The sequence below is a fragment of the Manis pentadactyla genome, chromosome X, assembly GCF_030020395.1.
Source record: "Manis pentadactyla isolate mManPen7 chromosome X, mManPen7.hap1, whole genome shotgun sequence".
Taxonomy (NCBI): Eukaryota; Metazoa; Chordata; class Mammalia; order Pholidota; family Manidae; genus Manis; species Manis pentadactyla.
Window position 1 is genome coordinate 78,560,485 of NC_080038.1, and position 26,871 is coordinate 78,587,355.

At 36.5% G+C, this 26,871-nt stretch overlaps 1 protein-coding gene across 3 annotated transcripts in view; it reads left to right on the forward strand.

The window, feature by feature from the left end:
- Positions 1 to 26,871, forward strand: part of DACH2 (dachshund family transcription factor 2) — a 761,757-nt gene that overhangs the window by 252,597 nt on the left and 482,289 nt on the right. For all 3 annotated transcript variants that reach the window (XR_008995031.1, XM_057495299.1, XM_057495298.1), the window contains exon 3: positions 10,405 to 10,517. Coding sequence is in view for 2 of the 3 variants with exons in the window: in XM_057495299.1 (XP_057351282.1) it covers positions 10,405 to 10,517 (113 nt within the window). In the remaining variant the exon portion in view is untranslated. The remainder of the gene's footprint in view (positions 1 to 10,404; positions 10,518 to 26,871) is intronic.

A 26,871-nucleotide genomic window follows, 5' to 3' on the forward strand; every position in this document is an offset into this window, starting at 1 on the left:
GTACTTTCCAGTGTTAAGCAATGAACATAAGAACATGTACCTATTCGTTTACTCACATGTAGCTCTAAAAGCTGTGTCAGGGCATTTCTCTAACCTTGAGCAGTGCTGTGAGTTTAGCCATCAGGAACATGCCCACCACAGCATATCCTATTCTTATAGACCTGTACAGGATTTGAATCTAAGGCAACTTGTGGATAAACTGGTGAAGTTTGGCTTCAAATTTATCCTGAGTTAATTCGAAGTCAATTTTAAGGACTTGGATCACATTGCCCTTTTTGTGACCTTGTCTTGTTGCTAGTGGGAACAGTAGGATCATATCGTCTCAGTGCTGTCAAGAGATTCTCACCTGGAATGGATAACCACGTTAGCTGTGGGTGCTCTTCAATTTATTTCACTTCAGAGAGTGGTAAAACATCCTAGTGAGAGTCAAATGTGCTCATGAGGGAACATTCAAAATGGTTTTCAATATGTTAATTATCTTGATTTTATTTTTTGTATGGTTAAAGAAAAGACATAAGTTATAGGTACGGGGAAAACACTACGTTTAGGAAAAGTTTATCTTTTATAGGAAGAGTTCATTTATATTGGGTGAGGGGAAGGTAGAGGGAAATAGGAAAATAATCTTTGTTAGCTGTGAGATTCGGTAAGTTCTTTTACTTTAAGACAGTGAAGTAAAACAATATTTTGAGAAATTGAATAATGAAAGTGATAGTGTTTTTGAGTTAGAAAAGCTAAAAAATAAAAAAAAAAACAGCTTTAGGGACACCCCTGTAAAAACATAAAGTGATTGTGTGGTGCAACACAGCACTACTATATAAAATGAGAATCTATTTAAATTGGAAAATTCTGCTCAAAGGTACTCACACATTGGGAGTTTCTTTTCTTGCACATTATTTTTCTATGGAGGATTTTCGAGAGAAGAAGTTCTGACTCCTCAAAATTTCTTAAATCAAATCTTTTTGGTACCCATTTAGCAGACAGTGAAACTGAAGTGTAGGGGGGTTGAGTTTTTTCAGGGTCATAGACAGAATCAATGTCACAAATTCAGTCAGAGTTTCTGGGTTCACAGTCCATTGCTGGCCTATTAAATGGTGCTGCCTTGTGGAAACCATGATTTAGGAAGAAAAATGATTTATTTGAAAAGTGTGTTTACCTGTATTCAGGCTGCACTGTCTCAAGATTTACTCGTTAAATTTGAATCTATCCCTACTTCCCTTGACTTCAGTATGAGGGTGAGGGAGGATGGGAAACTGTGAGACCATCCAGTTGTTCATATGCATGCTCACTGCCAGGGAAACCTCAAAAATCTTCATGCCCATTTACTGAAGTTTAGCAACTTATCCATTATTATGCCACAATTAGCAACAAAGAAAATTAGAACTTAATTCACTATTTACCAGTCAACTGCCACGATCTATTCCGTTTATTTTTTGTACTCACAAAGGGTTTTAATTTTACAATTATAAGAGAGCATATATTGATATTATTGGACGTAAGAATTGGATTAAATAGATGAAATGTTGCCATTCAACCCATGGTTATTAAAGGAACTGTCTTTATCATTTCAAAGTGGGAAAGAGATGTGGAGAAAAGTGTTTTTGGGAGAACAAGTGCCTGAAACATGTTTTCCTGTCAAAGTGAGGAATGGGGAAGGTAAAATAATGAAAAAGAAATCTGTGTGTAAACATGTGTGTTACATGTAGTACAGTTACCTTAAAAAATTAGAATTGTGAAATTAAAGTGTAGAGTTTGAACTCTTGAATTCTGCCTTAGAAGCAAGGACTTCTTGGATATAAATTAAGTAGGTGGTAGGATATGCTTGGGAGAGTTAGTAATTTTTTGGTACTAGCATTCAGATGAAAAAACTACTTTTCTAATATGTAAACTGCAGGATGTAGCTCTCTAGCTAGTTTTTTTGGCATTCAGAATGATTTCAGTGGAAATTGTAACTATTGGTACCTGCAAGCATAGTAACAATGCTCTTACATTTGTATAGCATTTAAAAAACTTAGTGGTAAAATACGTATAACAAAAAAGTACCATCTTAACCATTTTGTTTATTTTTCTTTAATTGTGGGAAAACACATTTCACACAAAATATACCATCTTAACCATTTTTAAGTGTACAGTTCAGTAGTGTTAACTGTATTCACATTGTCATGCAACAGATCTCCAGAACTTTCTCATCTTGGCAAAACTGAAACTCTATTGAACGACTCCTCATTTTCCCCTCTACCCTTGGCAAACACATTTCTCTTTTCTGTTTCTATACGTTTACTACTCTAGATATCTCATATAAATGGAATAATTTAGTATTTGTCTTTTTGTGACTGCCTTATTTCACTTACTATGATGTGTTCAAGGTTCATTCAGGTTGTAGCATGTGTCAGAATTTCCTTTCTTTTAAGTTGTATAGCACTTTTAACTACTCAAACCAGTGTTCATATATATTGACTAGTTATCTACACACAACTATCAGGTGAGGATAATGACATGGTGTTATGTACACATTTTGCCCTTTTTGGGGTAATTTTCCATATAACCAACCCAACAACCTAATATAATTTAAAAGTGAAAATAGATGAGAAAGTGGAAAGCTACATATAGTTTCAAGTTAATGAATTATCTGTATTTGACCAGAAATGTGACATGGTTCTAATGATCAGATTCTTAGATTATTTAGTTTACATTGCTAATCTTAAAGTGAGGAAACACACCTATAATAGCCATGTAATTTGCCTGCAGTCACACAGGTCAATAATGGCAAAACTGGTATATTATTCTGTTATTGTACAACCAGTTGCCTGAAATTTAGCGACTTAAGACCACAGCCATTTATTACCTCACAGTTCTATATGTCAGAAGTCTGGAGGGGCTTGACTAGGTTCTCTTCTTAGAGTCTTACAAGGCTGAAATCAAGGTGTTGGTCAGGCTGGCTTCTTGAAAGTTCTGGGGATGAATCTGCTCACTAGCTCATTTAAGTTGATAGAATCAATTGTAAAAATTGTGTACCTGTTTCTCAGCTGGTTGTCTGTTCAGGGTGGCTCTTGACTTCTAGAAGCCCCCTGTGTTCCTTGACACACGGCCCCCTCCGTCTTCAAATTAGCAATGGTACATTCTTGATTTCCTCTCTGTTTTTAAAGGGTTCGTATAATTAGGTTGTATCCACCTAGGTAGTTTCCTATTTGATTAACTCAGAGCCAGCTGATTACTTTAATCATATCCGCATAATCCCTTTTGCCATGTAATGTAACATAATCTCAGACATAGTATCTTTATCATAATCACACTTCTAGTGATTAGGGCTGGAAATCAGGTGGAGGAGAATTTTGGAATTCTGCCTACCAAAACTGGGATTAGAATTCAGATTTAATGCCTACTGCTTTACTCTGCACCACACTGACTATCTAATATTATTTAAAGTAGTTTTACTTTAGTATGAGTTGCTAATATTTATCCACGTAGAGCAAAATTTTAAAGCGATTTTAAATCAGCAAGGAAAATGGCTTCTGTATTTATCAGTTGAATGTGTGCCTCTAGGTTATATCCTTAACCACAGACACTAATGCAGTCAGGTTAATTGTGTATCAACTATCCTTCAATAAAAAATTATTTGAATAATTAAAAAAGAAACTACTTTGATTTATAGAAATGCAGTTGGCTTCATAAACATCTTGCTCAACTTCCTAAGGTCTCCTGAGTTGTGATATTAACACCATGCTCTTGCATTTTCTGATTGACATTCAAACTTGAAAGGTTAACTATTGAGATCATCATGGGATTAAATAGAGACTGATAATTACCAGTGCGACTTCGTTTGCCAGACATGAAAAACAGTATTTTGGCTAGTTGTAACAGGTTCCCTAATGGTGGTACTAAAGTGTCCTTTGTCATAATCATTAAAGGAAGCCTGTATGACGGTATGAAGTAAAAGGTAGTAGCCTTTCAGGAAAACACAGCGGTTACAGCAGGTGTACCAAATGCTTCGTAAGGCAATGGAGCATAACAAAACATGTCTTCAGGAACCCTAATATCTTGAAGATATTTCATAGAGAAAATGTCCTAGGGTCAAATACTATGCTTAGGAGATAGTGAATTAACTTGTCCAGCTAGAACAGAAGACTCATGTAAGAAGTTACTGGAGAAAAGGGAAGAAAGACATGTTGGGTTAGATTGCCAGACTAAGGCATTTGACTTTATTTTTATGCAGTTAGGAAGTATTGAAGGATCTAGAGAAAAAGATGATGAAAGAGATGTTGCACCCAAATTTATAGCACAGTTTACATAGAATGGATTAGAACCTGTTAAATGAAGCAACCTGTTAAAAAGATCCTGGGCATGAAGTGATGAGGACCTGAATTAGGGTGTTACAGATAGGAATGCATAGAGGTGGGAATTTGCAACATATATTACAATGAACAAAAATACTGGGGACTGAAAATAAAGGGAGAAGATGAGGGAAAATCAAAATTACCCTCATGTTTATAGTTTTGATAACCGAAAGCATACCAATATTGCTGAGAAAACAAGAGAAGGGAGGAGTGGAGAGTGGGATTTGGGGAGGTATATTTTGAATTTGAGATGCCAGTAAAATATATCCAAATATGAATATTAATTTCTTATTCATTCCATTAATATGAGATACTTCACACAGTGATATACTCATTGAATTCAATAATGCCTTGTTAGTTTAAAAACATTGTGTGGCAATTATATGATACATCTTAGAAAGGGAAATCTTTATTTATTTTGATTTACTCTAAAGATTTAGTAAGGTACATTGATTCTACTGATGTTAATAGGAATTACACAAGCAGAACGAAAAAAAGAGGCTGCTAAGAATTCAAGTCATGCACCCCATTTGTTATACAATCTTTGTTAGTTATACTAAGAGCTTTGTTAGAATTCAGTCAATTTATGACAAAAAGTAAACTTGTTTAAAGGTGCTAACACCAGGCCTACAGCACATTCAATTTAAATAGGGATCAGAATCAGCTAAATGAAGTATAAAATAGCTTCACAGTTACACTTTCTATCAAGTGAATAGTCAACCCTTTAATTGTCTATTACATCAGTTTTCTTTTTTTTATTGAAGGAAAAACAGAAATTCAGTGTTAGCAAGGGAATTAGACATCACAATTGAAAATACTAGCTATAAATTATTCAACTTATTACAAGTATAATATTAATGCATAAACTTGGCTTGGTCTACCTGATCCTTGATATTGTAATCCATGACCCATTAACAAGTGGAGGCTCATCCTTCATCCCCTGAACATCCTTATGTTAAAGATAATTTCCTTCTCTAACTCTAGTGGAATGCTGGTGTTAATGCTTTTAATATATCCAAATTTAAGGTTTGGTTATGCCTATAAGAACTGAAAAAGGGAATAAATGGTAATGCAACATAAATTATCTTGCATCTGGTGTGTTTCTTATTCCTTTTATTGATAGCTCCTAGAGACATCTTGAGCCACAATTTAAGTTCCCATGAACCAGGGGCTTATTGACGCCCAGTTTAACATAAGCACCATTTTATGAGAGTTACCATAGTGACCAGGTTCCAGTTATCAGCTTAAACAATTTCACATATGATTAATGTTAATTGCCCATTTTGCATGGATGACTTTTTCCTGGTTGCTGAATTGGTTGCTGCTCCCTTTGATCTGGTTGGGAATACAATCCAGTGCAATAGTTAGACAAGTGATCAGTTTGCTAACACAGAGAGAAGATGGATTCAGGTTGATGTGAGGTCAGAGTTTGTTTCTCTTCATAAACACTGAAAGGTCAGGTAGAGTTTAACTACCATTGGCATCTCTGAAATGTTATAATAAATGTCAGAGCTAAGAGATTATTATTAATCCACCGTGCAATTAAGAGTCTTATTGTTCTGGCAAAAGAAGATTCTTATTTAATTTAGCAAACACATTGAAAGTCGTAGTGGTACTCTTCCAGTCAGGTAAACAACACCTTCAGAGTTAATGGCATTATTGGCTTCTAATGTAAGCGAGAAAGAGACACAGTCAGGGATTAGCCCAGGAGATTTCAGCCATCAGTGATAGCTCTGAAAAGTGAATCCCAGGGCAGTACTAACAGCTCCCACTTCAGGAATCCAAGTGCAATTTACAAGTGGCTGCTAATACCACCCTGAACTGCCACTTTATCATCAGCAGTTTGCTCACTTTGTCCCAGAATGTTCCAAGTGATTCTTTAAAAAGTAGTAAGCCAAGTTTTCATTGAAGAGGGTAACATGACTAGTGATTCCTTACCAAATTGTGTGCTGACCATATGATTTATATTAAATATCTCAAAAGCTCATGACATCCCCACTTTATTAATGAGACTTTTTTCTTTGAAACAACAAAATCATTCAACTTTCTCAATTGCTTACTCCTTGGTTTATATACAAATGGCCAACGACACGAAATAAAAATAACTCCAACAGTGAAATTGAAATTTTTTAATCTTAATGAGAAAAGTATCATTTACTTCATCTATTACAACTGGGAATAGATATATCACAGAATATGTTGTATTTTATTGACACCAGAAGACCTACTGAATCTCCCTCTTAGGGAACTGCCAGCTCTACAAAGTTCATAAACTGCAAGGTAATGCTGAATATAATACCACTTCAACTGCAGGAATATGAAATACTGTTGACATATATTTCAAATATGCTTATTCTTTAATCTCAAGAAGCTGAATTACTATTTGACTTCTAAAGTTTACAGAGCAGAGGGAAAAATACATATCAAGATAAATTATGTAAAAGGTGACTTGTACCCAGAGAAAATCAGGATTCTTTGGTATTATTTCCCTCCAAACCACCTATAATACGTTACACCTATTGTCGATTCTATGAAGCTGAAGCTCTCAAAGGTTTACTTTAGCTATTTAATAAAAGTTTTGCTGTTTTACAGGGTTGTTTGCTTTGTACCTTAACACTTTTGTTTGTGGTGTTCATTTGTGGTGCATCTACTGGACCATTTGGGTTGGAAATGAAAAAAAAGCCTGTTTTATTTTACTGAGTACAAATAACCTTGCAATTAAACAGAAAACAAATAATTGCCAACAAGCATTTATCATTCAATTAAACAGTAATTACATGGTTATTTGTGCCCTGTAAAATAAAGCATTACTGAAATCAGTAATGCAATCAATGTTTTAGCAGAAACAGAATGCTGCAACGATGGACCTTTCAACCTATGCTGATTAAATTGTCATCCAAATAATAGTTTCCTAGTTGAATCACCACATGTTTCTTTGTCTTGATTAATACGTAAATATCTGCCTGATGCTAATAAAGCTCTTAAAGATAAGAAGCATGGCAAGATCATCTATCAAGAATGATCTTTCCCAACTTTCTAGAGTCCTCCATAGTCTTTCATCATGTTGTCAGGCTGTGTTCTTTGAAAGGAAATGCAGGAACTTTAGTGTTACTATATGTCTTACTACAGAGGATCATTAGGTCTAAAAGTATGAATAAAGCTAGCTTACATTTCTATATGGAACTCAATCACTTATAAAGCACTTTCACAAACTTGATTATAATTAATTTACTCTAGGGGCCCAAGTACTCTTTTCAAAAGTAAAAACAAAGGCATCTGAATGTGACTTTTGCTAACTGGTAAATTTAAACAGGTTTGAAAGTAGATATACACAATAATACTCACTGAAGAGTTAATCACAAATTTCAAGTAACAGGTCAAACCTACAACTCTATCACTAGACAATAAGGCCTCAAAGGAAGAAACTGTTCTAAGTTCTGACAATATGTCAATGAACAAATGGACCCAAACCCTCACCCTTGTCAAACTTACATTTTAACTCTGATACCTAGTACCATGCCAGACACACACTGAATTGGCACCTACTACAGCTATGTTTACTGGGTGATGGAGTAAGTAATATTGCCACTGCACAGGTAGAATTCCAAGGGACCTTTACTCGCTGAGTGCATCTGGAAGCTTATGAGGCCTCTCAGAGATAAGACTGTGTGTGGCATCTGCCCTTCTCTAAACTTGTACACAGTCAGGTTTGAATGGATCATACTTTGAAGCTCCTATGATTGTTGTGGAGTCAAAGAATAGAGCAATCTAAGGGATACTTGGAAACTTCAGCAACAGTGAAATATTTCCTATTATTATTAATTAACTGAATTAATTACCATTTACTGGACCCTACTGTGTGCTAGATACCATGAGAATTGCTCAGGATACAGTGACAAAACCAGAGATACATGCTGCCTTCATGGTACATACATTCTAGTCCAGGAAGACTAGCAGTGATTCATACAAACACCGTAAAATTATAAACTGAAAAGAATGTTAGGATGGAGAATGTGATCTCAGTTTATAGCATATGAAATACTACTACCAAGCCATTTGTGACATAATCCATGAATTCTCCAATATAGATCTGATGGTGGGAAATTTTAGCAATTTTTTCGAATCTTGGAATTCAAGGTAGAACCACCAGACAAAGAGGCCTCTAAAGCCTCCCAGGCCTAAATTCAGCTTATGGAAAAGAGCTACTTCATGTCATGAAACTGACTAAGAAATTTACAACAGAGCTAGTTAAACCTTAGAGCTTTCAAAGTGTGTCAACAGCTGGTTTATCATATAGACAGGCAAGGAACATGAGGCTGCTTACCTCTGGAGGCAGCCTTTCTGAAAGTGATCATGAGCATGAAGACAGTGACACTGGAAAACTACATGGTAATCAGGTGGACTTGAATAAAGTTAGTAGGCTTGAATTTTGACAAATAGAAAGATACAAAGAAGCCCTTAGAAGGTACAGATTTGGTGAAGATTATTTAACAAAATTACCAGCTGCTCTCTAATGACTGGATATGTCCTGATGAACACTGTTCAGTAATCTTGGGATCCTTTAGGGCATTTGCAGTAAACAGCATATTTCTCTTTCCACTATTCCTTAAAAGAGTTAGGACTCCATAAGACAGGTAAGGGCAAACAAGAAAACAACTCTGAATAAAATAAAATAAATTATGGCCAAAAATTGTGTAGAAAGATGGAGAGGAGAGAGTTTATAAAATTGAAACATTAAATGAGAAAAACAGAATCTTTTATGCTAGGTTGATATGCAATATTGATGCACAATGAAAGCAAATAATACCAGCACAGTGTATGAAAAATGAGCTAGGTAAAATGGTACCTCTGTGTAAAGTTGCTAGAAGTTCTCTTCATTTAAAACCAGAGTTTGCCTTACACTGATGGAGCACTTTGCTACTGCAAATTTGATAGAGTGAAGTTTAACTTAAATTTTTTTGTGAACTAAGAGTCATTTTTGGAAATGTTCTGTATCTGAACCTCATGTATGTTTGCAGTGTGGGTTATTTAACATAGTATTTTGCAGTCTTTTGTCAAAAGCCCTTTTATTCAGCTTTGTAAACTGCATTTCTACTACAAAGCAATGGCAATATCTTAGGCAACATTAGAAAGTAATATTTGAGACATATTGGGTGATTTGAGTACAACTTGATCCTAATGTTCGTTGACTTACAAGTCTCTTCATTGTGGGGACAGCTTCCAATGATGTTTTCAGTACACTGACTGTTAGGGTCCAAGATGGAGGTGTATACTGACTTTTTATTTCATGATTTTATGGATTAACATTTGCAACCACAATTCCTGAACTACTTACACTAAGCTGAAGAGTGTGCACATAGACTAGGTTAGGTTAATGTTACAAGTTTGGCCTCAACTCCTCAGTTAAAAACACCAATCAATCTGTGAGAAAAACCATCCTAGACTGGAAAAGTGGCAGGTTTTGTTACTGCAGCCACCCAAAGAGTGCGTCCTGCTGTTACATGGCCTGGGTGAAAAAGTAGGTGGGGTAAGCCTACTGAGGGTGGGGGCTGGGGGGGACCTTTGTTCTTCATTGGCTACAGGCAGTTGTAGAAATGCTACTAAACAATAAAAATTAGGCCTTATTCTACATTTTTCAGCTTGTTACTTCTCACCTTTTACATGCTGGTCAGAGACTGAACCGCTTTATATTCTATACAATCTTAACTCTCTGAGTCATTATCTCAGTCTATCTCAGTATCATGTATTAATACTAAGGATCAAGTGTAGTTTTAAGAACAGGGGGTAACTTTGTGGGTTTGCCATACTAACAGGTAAGCTGTATTGCTAAGTGCTGGCTTGTAAATGGGATCTAAACTAGAAATTGATCTTTTATGGTGGCAATGCTTTCCATAACTATGTTGAGAAATTTAGTTGTAAGTATTAGTCTTTTAGTATAAATCAATGAAAATAGTCATTAATATAAAACTCTATCACTTGGCAATTGAACAAGACTTAGAAGGTGAATGTAGCAAGTGATGGTATTTCCAAAAAGAGTACATTTTTAACCTGATTTTTCTTTGTTTTTCAACAGTTCAAGGCCCGGCAGGCCTCCTAAGCGTTCTTTGGGAGTGTTGCAGGACAATGCTCGCCTTCTGTCCCATTCAGTCCCAGGCCTTTTATCACCAGGATTTATCAGTCCGACAGGTAATAAATTCCATCCGATGATCAGCCTTGTCTCTTCATCCTGCCCAGCATTTGAAATTAACTAATATTGATCTAACTGCCTCGTCCTTCAGAGTTTTTTAAGCTCTCCTAGAGGTTACGTTATTGAAATTTTTGAGTATTCATGAAAACAGTTTTGTTACTCCAGTGACTCAAATCAAATGGGCATGACTTAAAAAAAAATTAATTGTCATTTCCTTGCAAGAAATCCCTTTCAAGGCCTTATTGTGTGTGTGTGTGCATGTTTTTAGTTGTTGAAGGCAGGGTTGGTGGGGGTCGCTGGCCAAACTAGCATTTTCTAGAAGCCTTTTATAGGATACAGGACACCTCTTATATGTCTCAGTGATATTCTTTTTATTTCCAAGGGTTCTGAGCATCTCTGTATCTTCTCTAAGTTATTAACCTTAGTTAAAAAGTAGAAAGAACTATATGACAAGTGGTTATTGTCTTAAATAATGATTCGGTGCTCTTCATTGAACACTTTGATAAGCAGCGCTCCCCTAAGAATACCAGTCTCATAAACTGGCATTGAACCTTTTTGATTCTCTAACAAAGAACCGAAAAGTGCATAAAATGAAAAGAAGTTTAATATTTCTCTAATTGTAACTTTCAAATCATTAAAGTTTTTGGGGTAGACAATGAATTTAATGACAGTGGGATCTTTGTGCCTTCAATGATATAGTCATTTACAAAACACTACTGTGTTTTGGGTATTAGATCTTAGGCAGTGCAGAATTATATGAGTAGTAGTCCTTGTCAGCAGTAGAATTAGGGACTGAAGTGTGATGGAGATTATAATGCAAGCACATACAAGGTGCTATAAGATCACACAGATGGGAGCAACTATAAATCAGTTTGGTAAGTTGAGTATTGCTCAGAGAGATGGAAACTTCGGAGCAAAACTAACTAAGTCTTATAAGTTGAGTTTTGGAAAGATGTAAAATCAGTGAAAAACATTCCAGGCAGAGAGAAGAAAATAGACAGATACATATACACTGATGAGAATAAGCCTAATGTGCTAGGGGGAAGAGTGATAAAAGTTGAAGAGACTGGAGCAGATATTTGAGGTGGAAGACACATAGGCAATATGGCTAGAATAGAAAGGGTGGGAAAAGCCAGCGTTTTATTTATTATATTTAGCTGTTTAGGATTTTCCCTATAGACCCATGTTTTTTTTCTCCAAAATGCCATTCAAGGACCTTCCTTACTGGCTGACATGCAATTGGAAAAGATCTTGCAGGTTCCCTACTTCTGCCTCAGTTAAAGTGTTATGTGTTCTAGTTCACAGAGGATTTTGTTTAAATAAGAAAAGCTGCTGTAGGTAAAAGGAACTACAGCTAAGTAACAGTAAATGTTCCAAAAATGACTGCTATGGAGAGTAAATAGCAATGAAGGCAGGGAAAAGCAGAAGGACAGTAAGTTGCTACAGTTACAGGGAGAAGTACTGAGGACCTGAACTAAAGAAAGTTCAGTAGAATGGAAAAGAGGTTCAGAGTTGTTTAGTAATTCGAATTAATCACAGTTATTAATTGATCAAAATAGAGGTGAGAGGATAAAGACTAGGATGCTTCATGTCTAGCCTGGATGACAAGCTGGATGATGGTACATTAACTAAGATAGAGAATTTAGGAAGACACTCAGGCTTTGGGGAATGAAATTTTAGAATTTAAGTATTTATAAACAAATTCTGATACAAGAATAAAGTAGCCTTACACATGCAAATGAATATAGAGGGAATAACAGTGCTTGAAGTATACCTTCTTGCTCAATAAAAGATAATCTATTTCATGACTTCTAAAACACTCTGACAGATCCTAGAGATAGTACCATGTAAATAATCAGATCTGTGTCCTGATTTTGAGGGAATGGGTAGATGTAAAAAAAAAGCATTTTAAAATTGCCTGAAGCGAATGTACTTGAGTAAACTTTAGTACCTTATCTGTTGAGGAAAACCCATAATATATATTAAGTTCCTACTGTGTTCCAGGCATAGGTGCTAAGTGTTTTATATACATGTCATTTACTCTTCATAACAGCCTTATAAACACTGTCTTCATTTTTCAAGTAAACTATCTTTGGCTCAGTGAGTTTAATTGCTTAAGGTCACAAAGCAATTGAGTGATAGAATTGGGTTTCAAACTCAGGTGTTTTAAACTCCACAGTCCCATACTCTTCCCTTTCCCTCATGATGTCTTATAGTACATGTGAAAAACCAGTTTGGGACTCATCTCCACCTAGTTTACTTGACCGTATTTGCTTCACTTTCTACAAGGTATTGGAGCGTTCTTCCTTGGAGTAGAGCCTTGGACTTCCCTCCTCCAACTTGGACTTACCACAATGAAAGCCACTGAAACAAAGCTCCACAGTTCTTAACCTTTGCTTGCACCTAGAATGAGATAGAGATATGTAAGGGATTGAGTGGGGAAAGTCATGAGCCCAATCTGTCTAAAAGGCAGACAGTAGAAAAAACAAATGGAAAGAAGGAGGAATCTGCACTGCACAGCTCTACAGTAATTCTTCTGCTTAGTTTACATGAAATTATTTTACATGCCCAAGAACATATTACTCACCAATAGTCAAATATAAGAAGAAAAATGGTCTGTAAAGCCAAGGAGAAATAATTCTGCGATTATATACTATTTTGGATTAGACACACCACTTTACTCCTCCATTAGCAAAAGTAATTGAGATAGAATCAATTCTCAATTTAGTTATCAGTAAGTTTCATATTTCTCATTGTACTTGTTATTTATCACAAACTCAACCTTCATTAATTTTATTTAAAAATGCTTTTGAAGAATTCGGTTGATAATTGTAATATGATTTATTATGGGTTGAGAATTGACAATTATCCTTTTTTTTCCCCAAATGATTACTGAAATGTTTTACGATACTTTCTGGTTTGAGGTCCTTGTGTCTCAAAAAATATATGTATATTTTTTGAGTGGGCATCTCTCATATTTATTGATCAAATGGTTGTTAACAGTTAACAACAATAAAATTCTGTACAGGGGACTCAATGCACAATCATTAATCCACCCCAAGCCTAATTCTCATCAGTCTCCGATCTTCTGAAGCACAACGAACAAGTTCTTACATGGTGAACAAATTCTTACATAGTGAATAAGTTCCTACATGGTGAACAGTACAAGGGCAGTCATCACAGATACTTTCAGTTTTGATCACGCATTATGAACTACAAACAATCAGGTCAGATATGAATATTCATTTGATTTTTATACTTGATTTATATGTGAATCCCACAAGTCTCCCTTATTATTATTATTATTATTATTATTATTTTTTTAATAAAATGCTGAAGTGGTAGGTAGATGCAAGATAAAGGTAGAAAACATAGTTTAGTGCTGTAAGAAAGCAAATGTAGATGATCAGGTGTGTTCCTATAGGCTAAGTATTAATCCAAGCTAGACAAGGGTGACAAAACATCCATGGATACAGAAGATTTCTCTCAAAACAGGGGGGGTGAGGTTCTAAGCCTCCCCTCTGTTGATCTCCAATTTCTCACCTGATGGCCCCCCTGCAACTGTGCCTGTCTTAGGTTGTTCCTCCCTTGAGGAATCTTATCCGTCTCTGGCTAACCAGTCATCTTCCGGGGCCATACAGGGAAATGTAAAGTTGGTAAGTGAGAGAGAAGCCATATTGTTTGAAAAGGTTAGCTTTTTACTTCTTTGCAGATTTATGCCCTGTGGGTTTTCTGCCCAGCATTTGTCTTGAGGTATCTTTACCACTTGAAAGAATTATGATACTCGGTAAATTTGATATGAGGCACGAATTCTATTTAAGGTTTGTAATTAGGAAGGAAGAAGAAAAGCTATAGAAGTAGCAGATGGAAGAGAACATGGGAAGATTGGTTATTTCTTTGACATATCTTCTTGTAGAGTAACTTAAGCATGAATAGGTTTTAAACTACTAATTAAATTGCACACACACATTAACATAATAGGAATACAGTTACATAACCAAAGCAGACCTACAATTACCAGCCATCTCAGGTGAAACCAAGAAAACCAGTTAGGCACCCTAAGCATTTGTGAAAACTTATCAATGATATGATGGATATTGTCTAACTGAATTTGAATAGTTTGAGAAAAATCAGAAAATTTAAAACAACACATTCCTGGGAACTGTTCACATTCCATATGTTCTTTTAACAGTAGATAGTCTGTAGTCTCAAGATTTTGGAGCGCTGCAACTTGCACTTCTCCAAATTCTTGGTTGAGTTCTGACAGTATAGATCCAGTCAAATTTGTTATTTTACTGTATGCACAGGCCAGCTTAGATATCTCCCCCTTCATTCCAATGGCAATTCCAGGAACCAGTGGGAAGAATGCAGCTACAACTGCAACAGCGCCAGGATCTTTGTTGACATTTTTTGATGATCATCCTCTGGAATGACTCTTCCAGAGTATGTTGATGTTGGAACTTCTTCTTCATATCGTATCTTAGTTCATTTTCTGTGTAGCCAAATTAGGCTTTGATTCTCTGTATAAACACAAAAGACCCTTTTCCCCACTTTGATATGCCCTTAATACCATTGTGAAGAACTTATTGGAACTTTTTTTTTTCTGTTATCATTAATCTGCAATTACATGAAGAATATTATGTTTACTAGGCTCTCCCCTATACCAAGTCTCCACCACAAACCCCATTACAGTCACTGTCCATCAGCATAGCAAAATGTTGTAGAATCACTACTTGTCTTCTCTGTGTTGCACAGCGCTCGCCTTTCTCCCACCCCCCACATTATGCATGCTAATCATAATACCACCTTTCTTCTTCCCCACCCTTATCCCTCCCTACCCACCCATCCTCCCCAGTCCCTTTCACTTTGGTACCTGGTAGTCCATTCTTGCGTTCTGTGATTCTGCTGCTGTTTTGTTCCTTCAGTTTTTCCTTTGTTCTTATACTCCACAGATGAGTGAAATCATTTGGTATTTCTCTTTCTCTGCTTGGCTTATTTCACTTAGCATAATACCCTCTAGCTCCATCCATGTTGCTGCAAATGGTAGGATTTATTTTCTTCTTATGGCTGAGTAATATTCCATTTTGTATATGTACCACCTCTTCTTTATCCAATCATCTACTGATGGACACTTAGGTTGCTTCCAATACTTTGCTATTTTGAATAGTGCTGTGATAAACATAGGGGTGCATCTGGCTTTTTCAAACTTGAGTGCTGCGTTCTTAGGGTAAATTCCTAGGAGTGGAATTCCTGGGTCAAATGGTAAGTTTATTTTGAGCATTTTGAGGAACCTCCATACTGCTTACCACAGTGGTTGAACTAACTTACATTCCCACCAGCAGTGTAGGAGGGTTCCCCTTTCTCCACAGCCTTACCAACATTTGTTGTTGTTTGTCTTTTGGATGGTAGTCATCCTTACTGGTGTGAGGTGATATCTCATTGTAGTTTTAATTTGCATTTCTCTGATAATTAGCGATGTGGAACATCTTTTCATGTGTCTGTTGGCCATCTGTATTTCTTTTTTGGAGAACTGTCTGTTCAGTTCCTCTGCCCATTTTTTAAGTGGATTGTTTGTTTTTTGTTTGTTGAGGTGGGTGAGCTCTTTATATATTTTGGATGTCAAGCCTTTATCGGATGTGTCATTTTCAAATATATTCTCCCATACTGTAGGGTTCCTTTTTGTTCTATTGATGGTGTCTTTTGCTGTACAGAAGCTTTTCAGCTTAATATAGTCCCACTTGTTCATTTTTGCTGTTGTTTTCCTTGCCCGGGGAGATACGTTCAAGAAGAGGTCACTCATGTTTATTTCTAAGAGGTTTTTGCCTATGTTTTCTTCTAAGAGTTTAATGGTTTCATGACTTACATTCAGGTCTTTGATCCATTTTGAATTTTCTTTTGTGTATGAGGATAGACAATGGTCCAGTTTCATTCTCCTACATGTAGCTGTCCAGTTATGCCAGCACCATCTGTTGAAGAGACTGTCATTTTGCCATTGTATGTCAATGGCTACTTTATCAAATATTAATTGACCATATATGTTTGGGTTAATGTCTGGAGTCTCTAGTGTGTTCCACTGGTCTGTGGCTCTGTTCTTGTGCCAGTACCAAATTGTCTTGATTACTATGGCTTTGTAGTAGAGCTTGAAGTTGGGGAGTGAAATCCCCCCTACTTTATTCTTCTTTCTCAGGATTGCTTTGGCTATTCAGGAACTTTGGTGTTTCCATATGAATTTTTGAATTATTTGTTCCAGTTCATTGAATAATGTTGCTGGTAATTTGATAGGGATTGCATCAAATCTCTATATTGCTTTGGGCAGGATGGCCATTTTGACGATATTAATTCTTCCTAGCCATGAGCATGGGATGAGTTTCCATTTGTTAGTGTCCCCTTTAATTTCTCTTAAGAGTGACTTGTAGTTTTCAGGGTATAAGTATTTCACTTCTTTGGTTAGGTTTGTCCCTAGATATTTTATTCTATTTGATGCAATTGTGAATGGAATTGTTTTCCTGATTTATCTTTCTATTGGCTCATTGTTAGTGTATAGGAAAGCTTCAGATTTCTGTGTGTTAATTTTGTATCCTGCAACTTTGCTGTATTCTGATATCAGTTCTAGTAGTTTTGGAGTGGAGTCTTTAGGGTTTTTTATGTACAATATCATATCATCTGCAAATATTGACAGTTTAACTTCTTCTTTACCAATCTGGATTCCTTGTATTTCTTTGTTTTGTCTGATTGCCGTGGCTAGGGCCTCCAGCACTATGTTAAATAACACTGGTGAGAGTGGGCATACCTGTTTAGTTCCCGATCTCAGAGGAAAAGCTTTCAGCTTCTCGCTGTTCAGTGTAATGTTGGTTGTGGATTTATCATATATGGCCTTTATTATGTTGAGGTACTTGCCCTCTATTCCCATTTTGCTGTGAGTTTTTATCATGAATAGATGTTGAATTTTGTCAAATGCTTTTTCAGCATCTATGGAGATGATCATGTGGTTTTTGTCTTTCTTTTTGTTGATGTGGTGGATGATGTTGATGGATTTTCGAATGTTGTACCAGCCTTGCATCACTGGAATTAATCCCACTTGGTCATGGTGTATGATCCTGTTGATATACTGTTGAATTCAGTTTGCTAATATTTTATTGAGTATTTTTGCATCTATATTCATCAGGGATATTGGTCTGTAATTTTCTTTTTTGGTGGGGTCTTTGCCTGGTTTTGGTATTAGGGTGATGTTGGTTTCATAGAATGAGTTTGGGAGTATTCCATCCTCTTCTATTTTTTGGAAAACTTTAAGGAGAATTGTTATTATGTCTTCTCTGTGTGTCTGATAAAATTCCGAGGTAAATCCATCTGGCCCGGTGGTTTTGTTCTTGGGTAGTTTTTTGATTACCGTTTCAATTTCTTTGCTCATAATTGGTTTGTTTAACTTTTGTGTTTCTTCCTTCATCAGTGTTGGAAGGTTGTATTTTTCTAGGAAGTTGTCCATTTCTTCTAGGTTTTCCAGCTTATTGGCATATAGGTTTTCATAGTAGTCTTTAATAATTCTTTGTATTTCTGTGGAGTCTGTTGTGATTTTTTCATTCTCATTTCTGATTCTGTTGATTTGTGTTGATTCTCTTTTTCTCTTAAAAAGTTTGGCTAGAGGCTTGTCTATTTTGTTTATTTTCTCAAAGTACCAGCTCTTGGTTTCATTGATTTTTTCTATTGTTTTATTCTTCTCAATTTTGTTTATTTCTTCTCTGATCTTTATTAAGTCCCTCCTTCTGCTGACTTTAGGCCTCATTTGTTCTTCTTTTTCCAGTTTTGATCATTGTGATGTTAGACTATTCATTTGGGATTGTTCTTCCTTCTTCAAGTGTGCCTGGATTGGTATATACTTTCCTCTTAAGACTGCTTTTGCTGCGTCCCACAGAAGTTGGGGCTTTGTGTTGTTGTTGTCATTTGTTTCTATATATTCCTTGATCTCTATTTTGACTTGTTCATTGATCCATTGATTATTTAGAAGCATGTTTGTTAAGCCTCCATGTGTTTATGAGCCTGTTTTCTTTGTAGGATTTATTTCTAGTTTTATACCTTTGTGGTCTGAAAAATTGGTTGGTAGAATTTCAATATTTTGGAATTTACTGAGGCTCTTTTTGTGGGCTAGTATGTGGTCTATTCTGGAGAATGTTCCATGTGCACTTGAGAAGAATGTATATCCTGTTGCTTTTGGATGTAGAGTTCTATAGATATCTATTAGGTCCATCTGTTCTACTGTGTTGCTCAGTGCCTCCGTGTGCTTACATATTTTCTGCCCAGTGGATCTATCCTTTGGGGTGAGTGGTGTGCTGATGTCTCCTGAAATGAATGCATTGCAGTCTATTTCCCCCTTTAGTTCTGTTAGTTTTTGTTTCACATATACTGGTGCTCCTGTGTTGGGTGCATATATATTTAGAATGGTTATATCCTCTTGTTGGACTGAGCCCTTTATCATTATGTAGTGTCCTTCTTTATCTCTTGTTACTTTCTTTGTTTTGAAGTCTATTTTGTCTATATTAGTACTGCAACCCCTGCTTTCTTCTCGCTGTTGTTTGCCTGAAATATGTTTTTCCATCCCTTGACAGGGTTTCTGCTTCCTGCCCGGCTGCTATGGAGTTTATCTCTGCTGTTGCTGTGGGCGTGGCCTGGCTCGGGCCGCTGCTCCAAAATGGTGGAGCCCCGTTTAAATGGTAGCGGCTGGGAGGCTATTTATCTCTGTAAGGGGCCTCCGTGCTCCCTGCTGCCCAGGGGGTTAGAGTGCCCATACATCCCCATATTCCCTGCCTCTGGACTAAGTGTCCCTCCCTGCCCCTCTAAGACTTCCAAAAAGCACTTGCCAAACCAAAACAACAACAACAACAAAAATTAAATAATTAAAAAAAAAAAAAAACCGCACGATTTTCTTTGTCCTCAGGCGCGCCGGCCTCAGGCACCCACTCACCGGTCCTGCTGCCCTGTTTCCCTAGTATTGCAGTCCCTGTCCCTTTAGGACTTGCAAAACGCACTCACCAAAAAAAAAAAGGAGAGAGAAAAAAGATGGCCGCTCCTGTTTCTTTGTTCTCTGGTGTCGGCCTCAGGCACCCGCTCACCGGTCCTGCTGCCCTGTTTCCCTAGTATCCAGGGCCCCTCACATGCACTGTGTCTGCGCTCTGGTCCGGATGGCTGGGGCTGGGTGTTCAGCAGTCCGGGTCTCCCTCTCCCTCCCGGCTCGGACTCCTCTCCTCCCGCCAGGAGCTGGTGGGAGGGGCGCTCGGGTCCCACGTGGCCGGGGCTTGTATCTTACCACCTTTGCGAGGTGCTGGGTTCTCGCAGGTGTGGATGTGGTCTGGATGTTGTCCTGTGTCCTCTGGTCTGTATTTTAGGAAGAGTTGTCTTTGTTATATTTTCACAGATATATGTAGTTTTGGGAGGAGATTTCCACTGCTCTACTCACGCCGTCATCTTGGCTCCCTCCCCTTCACTACTGGACAAAATATTTTTTTTTGTAGAGAAGTAGATTTTGTTATACAGCTGTGTATAATGTTGCATACGACTGACCAATTAATCATTGAAGAGTCTGCTGCTTCCTTCTGTTTCAGTGTTACATGTGTGGAGAAACTCCTTTGAACCCTGCTAATTTTGCCTAAGTAATGTAATTTATTCTGCATTTGTTATATTATTTCTTTCCACTTTTAACTTGAAAATGGGGTCTAACGGTAACAAAATAGAATGATCATGGTATCCCTTTTCATATATTGTGATGGTTTTTAATGTTATTTTTGCCTTTAAATTGTTTTTCATCCAGCAGTTGTAAGCAAAAAGTACAAATGAAAAAGTTTAGAAATGTTTAAGGCATCATGATTAGATTTATTTAAGAAGAGTTCCCCATTCATGTGTCTTGACATGTAAATCTTTAAAAATGCAGGATAATATCAGGGATGACATACTGTTTTGTCTGCTTAGCATAAAGGTAATTTCTATTTTTACATGACTTCCTTTTTTTATTTGTATTTTTTTTCATTTTAAAGATGTTTATTTTCCTCTTGGTTATATTTCCCCTACTTAATGGACCCTGATTCATTCAAAGTCCACTAATAAAAAATTTGAGGTGATTCAGAAAGTGGATATGCTAACGTCTCTAGTATTAATAAAAATATCTTATTTAGCAAATTAAATTATAAAGAAGAAATTTTATGTGTGTCTGTGTGAATATGTGAATGGGTGTAAGGTCATTAAAATATTTGGGAGGTTTAAATGTACTTAGGTTCCTAAAAATTACTTTAGCAAGATCTGTTTCTTTACAAATAATCACTATACTAATTGTATATTAACAACGATATGTAAAAGATGATAGGTCTTTATTCACTCAGAATCCACAAGGTCTATTCTTGACAATATTGTCTGATATTTATTTAGATATCATGTCTATGTAACTACAGTCAGAGAGAGATATGGTATCTATCTATTTATCTATGTCTGTCTGCTTATCTATCTATATAAGTATCTATATATCTATATTTCCATCCATATCTCTATATCTATATCTAATAGATTTCTATAGTTAATGATCTATATGCATTAATTATTTTCATTTAACATATATTTGTTGCACATCTATTCTATATCAAACAATATGAGGAAACTTTACAACACCTTACAATAAAATTCATTTTGAGAGTTAGTTTTCCCAAATTTCATCCAGCCTTTACCCTAGCTATTAAAAAATGATGAAGTTTGACTGTGTTTTGCCTTTGTATATTGAACTGCTGACATTTCTATCTCATGTTTTTGTCTCTGTTCCTGCTGTACAATCCATACCTTACTTCACTGATAGCACATTAATATATAATGATCCTATCTTCTAGTTTTTTCTTTAAAATATTTTGGTCTATGTGGTAAAAAGAAGAGGGAACTCTATCACCATCTTTCTCTGCAGCTCTGCAGAAGTGCTAATATCCCTGGATCACACTGAAGGCTGGATTAGTTGTGCATGCTTTTGAATTTCCCAAAAGATGACTGCTCCCTTTTCCTCAGCTTATGAAGCATTTCAAATAAACAGATGTGGAATTTGGCCTGAGAGAGATTTAAACCGACAGCTTACAAGGAAGTAATAAAGTGCCTCAGATGAAATTCTTATAGTGTTCATTACTTAAAAGGTAGCAGATTCTTACACTGTTTTTTTCTTTGGCTCTGCTATGGCAAAATATTTTTAGGAATTTCAGCTGTCATCGAAGTCCCTGGGTAACTGAGTCTGTGGAGATCTACTCTAGTAACAGTAGCTACAACATGCAACTCAAAATTGTCAGAGTCATAAGTAGAGTTGTGCCAAGTCTTGGCAGTGTGATGTCAACTTCATGATATGCTAATAATGCCAATTAGCCTGATCACAGCTTTGGAGTAAGTGACCCTCCCTTTACATGACACATTTCATATTCTTTCTCAGTTTGTTTGGATGCTAAGAAGTGACCATAAGGAGGACAGAGAGGACCAAGCCATTCTTTTTTTTTATTTATTATATAATTTATTTTTTATTTTGGTATAACTAATCTACAGTTACATGAGGAACATTATGTTTACTAGACTCCCCCCATGACCAAGTCCCCTCCACAAACCCCATTACAGTCACTGTCCATCAGTGTAGTAAGATGATGTAGGATCACTACGTGTCTTCTCTGTGTTGTACAGCCCTCCCTGTGTGCCTCCCCGCCCACATTATACATGCTATTCATAATGCTTCCTTTCTTTTCTCACCCCCTTATCCCTGCATTCCCACTTATCCTCCCCAGTCCCTTTGCCTTTGGTAACTGTTAGTCCATTCTTGGGTTCTGTGTTTCTGCTGTTGTTCTGTTCCTTCAGTTTTTCTTTGTTCTTATACTCCACATATGAGTGAAATCATTAGATATTTGCCTTTCTCTGCCTGGCATATTTCACAGAGCATAATACCCTCTTGCTCCATCCATGTTGTTGCAAATGGAAGGATTTGTTTTCTTCTTTTTTTTTTGTAGATAATTATTTTTTATTGAAGGGTAGTTGACACACAGTATTACATTACATTAGTTTCAGGTGTACAACATAGTGATTCAACATTTATATACATGACAATTCTAGGTACCAGCTATCACCATACCAACCTGTTACAATATCTTGACTATATTCCTTATGCTATACATTACATCCCGGTTACTTATTTATTTTACCATTGGAAGTGTGTACTTTTTTTTTTTTTTGTGAGGGCATCTCTCATATTTATTGATCAAATGGTTGTTAACAACAATAAAATTCTGTATAGGGGAGTCAATACTCAATGCACAATCATTAATCCACCCCAAGCCTAATTTTCATCAGTCTCCAATCTTCTGAGGTGTTTTCTTCTTATGGCTGAATAATACTCGATTGTGTATATGTACCACATCTTCTTTATCCATTCATCTATTGATGGACCCTTAGGTTGCTTCCATTTCGTGGCTATTGTAAATAGTGCTGCGATAAACATAGAGGTGCATCTATCTTTTTCAAACTGGGCTGCTGCATTCTTAGGATAAATTCCTAGAAGTGGAATTACTGGGTCAAATGCTATTTCTATTTTGAGCTTTTTGAGGAACCTCCATACTGCTTTCTACAATGGTTGAACTAATTTACATTCCCACCAGCAGTGTAGGAAGGTTCCAGTTTCTCCACAACCTCGCCAACATTTGTTGTTGTTTGTCTTTTGGATGGTGGTGATCCTTACTGGTGTGAGGTGATATACCATTGTGGTTTTAATTTCATTTCTCTGATGATTAGCGATGTGGAGCATCTTCTCATGTGCCTGTTGGCCATCTGAATCTCTTCTTTGGAGAAGTGTCTGTTCATCTCCTTTGCCCATTTTTTAATTGGATTTTTTGCTTTTTGTTTGTTGAGATGCATGAGCTCTTTATATATTTTGGATGTCAAACCTTTATCGGATCTTTCACTTATGAATATATTCTCCCATACTGTAGGATGCCTTTTTGTTCTCTTGGTGGTGTCCTTTGCTGTACAGACGCTTTTCAGCTTGATATAGTCCCACTTGTTCATTTTTGTTTTTGTTTCCCTTGCCTGGGGAGATACGTTCATGAAGAAGTCATATCTGACTTGATTGTTTATAGTTCATGATGCGTGATCAAAACCGAAAGTTTCTGTGATATGACTGCTCTTGTAAGAACTTATTCACTATGTAAGACCTTGTTCACCATGTAAGAACTTGTTTGTTATGCTTCAGAAGATTGGAGACTGTTGAGATATAGGCTTGGGGTTGATTAATGACTGTGCACTGAGTCCCCTATATAGAATTTTATTGTTGTTAACAACTATTTGATCAATAAATATGAGAGATGCCATCTCAAGAAGAAGAAGTCACTCATGTTTATGTCCAAGAGACTTTTGCCTATGTTTTCCTTCAAGACTTTTATGGTTTCATGACTTACATTCAGGTCTTTGATCCATTTTGAATTCACTTTTGTGTATGGGGTTAGACAATGATCCAGTTTCATTGACTTACGTGTAGCTGTCCAGTTTTGCCAACACAAGCTGTTGAAGAGGCTGTCATTTCCCCATTGTATGTCCATGGCTCCTTTATCATATATTAATTGATTGTATATGCTTGGGTTAATGTCTGGACTCTCTATTCTGTTCCAGTGGTCTGTGGCTCTGTTCTTGTGCCAGTACCAAATTGTTTTGATTACTGTGGCTTTGTAGTACAGCTTGAAGTTGGGAAACGAGATGCCCCCTGCTTTATTCTTCGTTCTCAGTATTGCTTTAGCTATTCGGGGCCTTTTGTGTTTCCATATGAATTTTAAAACTATTTGTTCCAGTTCATTGAAGAATGTTGTTGGTATTTTGATAGGCATTGCATTGAATCTGTAGATTGCTTTAGGCAGGCTGACCATTTTGACAATATTAATTCTTCCTAGCCAAGAGCATGGGGTGAATTTCCATTTGTTAGTGTCCTCTTTAATTTCTCTTAAGAGTGTCTTGTAGTTTTCAGGATATAGGTCTTTCCATTCCTTGGTTAGGTTTATTCCAAGGTATTTTATTCTTTTTGATGCAATTGTGAATGGAATTGTTTTCCTGATTTCTCTTTCTGTTAATTCACTGTTAGTGTATAGGAAACATATTTCTGTGTATTAATTTTGTACCTGCAACTTTGCTGAATTCCAGTGTTAGTTCTAGTGGTTTTGGAGTGGAATCTTTAGGGTTTTATATGTACAATATCATCTGCAAATAGTGACAGTTTGAGTTCCTCTTTACCAATCTGGATGCATTGTATTTCTTTGTTTTTTCTGATTGCCGTGGCTAAGACCTCCAGTACTATATTGAATAACAGTGGGAAGAGTGGGCATCCCTTTTTTGTTCTCAATGTTAGAGGAAAAGCTTTCAGCTTCTCTCTGTTAAGTATGATGTTGGCTGTGGGTTTGTCATGCATGGCCTTTTATTATGTTGAGGTACTTGCCCTGTAAACCCATTTTGTTGAGAGTTTTTTATCATGAATGGATGTTGAATTCTGTTGAATGCTTTTTCAGCATCTATGGAAATGATCATGTGGATTTTGTACTTCTTTTTGTTGATGTGGTGGATGATGTTGATGGATTTTCGAATGTTGTACCAGCCTTGCATCCCTGAGATGAATCCCACTTGATCATGGTGTATGATAGTCTTGATGTATTTTGTATTTGGTTTGCTAATATTTTGTTGAGTGTTTTTGCATCTACGTTCATCAGGGATATTGGTATGTAATTTTGTTCTTCGGTGGGTTCTTTGCCTGGTTTTGGTAATACACTGATGCTTGCTTCATAGAATGAGTTCAGAAGTATTCCCTCCTTTTCTATATTTTGGAAAACTTTTAGGAGAATGGGTATTATGTCTTCTCTGTATGTCTGATAAAATTCCGAGATAAATCCATCTGGCCCGGGGATTTTGTTCTTGGGTAGTTTTTTGATTACTGCTTCAATTTCGTTGCTCATAATTGGTCTGTTTAGATTTTCTGTTTCTTCCTCAGTCAGTCTTAGAAGGTTGTATTTTTCTAGAATGTTGTCCATTTCTCCTAGGTTTCAAGCTTGTTAGCATACAGGTTTTCATAATATTCTCTAATAATTCTTTGTATTTCTGTGGGGTCTGTCATGATGCTTCCTTTCTCATTTCTGATTCTGTTGATGTGTGTTGACTCTCTTTTTCTCTGAATAAGTCTGCTAGAGGCTTATCTATTTTGTTCATTTTCTCGAAGAAACAGCTCTTGGTTTCATTGATTTTTTTCTATTGTTTTATTCTTCTCAATTTTATTTATTTCTTCTCTGGCCTTTATTATGTCCCTCCATCTTCTGACCTTAGGCCTCATTTGTTCTTCTTTTTCCAATTTTGATAATTGTGACATTAGACTATTCATTTGCGATTGTTCTTCCTTTTTTAAATATTCCTGGATTGCTATATAGTTTCCTCTTAAGACTGCTTTTGCTGCATCCCACAGAAGTTGGGGCTTTGTGTTGTTGGTGTCATTTGCTTCATGTATTGCTGGATCTCCATTTTAATTTGGTCATTGATCCATTGACCATTTAGGAGCGTGTTGTTAAGCCTCCATGTGTTTGTGAGCCTTTTTGCTTTCTTTGTACAATTTATTTCTAGTTTTATACCTTTGTGGTCTGAAAAGTTGGTTGGTAGGATTTCAATCTTTTTGAATTTACTGAGGCTCTTCTTGTGGCCTTGTATGTGGTCTATTCTGGAGAGAATGTTCCATGTGCACTTGAGGAGGATGTGTATCCTGTTGCTTTTGGATGTAGATTTCTATAGATGTCTATTAGGTCCATCTGTTCTACTGTGTTGTTCAGTGCCTCTGTGTCCTTACTTATTTTCTTTCTGGTGGATCTGTCCTATGGTGTGAGTGTTGTGTTAATGTCTCCCAAAATGAATGCATTGCATTCTATTCCTCCTTTAATTTTGTTTGTTGTTTCACATATATTGGTGCTCCTGTATTGGGTGCTTATATGTTTATAATGGTTATATCCTGTTGTTGGACTGAGCCTTTTATCATTATGTAGTGTCCTTTGTCTCTTCTTACATTCTTTGTTTTGAAGTCTATTTTGTCTGAGAGTAGTATTGCAACACCTGCTTTTTTCTTCCTGTTGTTTGCATGAAATATCTTTTTCCATCCCTTGACTTTTAATCTGTGCATGTCTTTGGGTTTGAGGTGAGTCTCTTGTAGGCAGCATATAGATGGGTCTTGCTTTTTTATCCATTCTATTAGTCTGTGTCTTTTTATCGGTGCATTCAGTTCATTTACATTTAGGGTGATAATTGAAATGTATGTACTTATTGCCATTGCAGGCTTTAAGTTTGTGGTTACCAAAG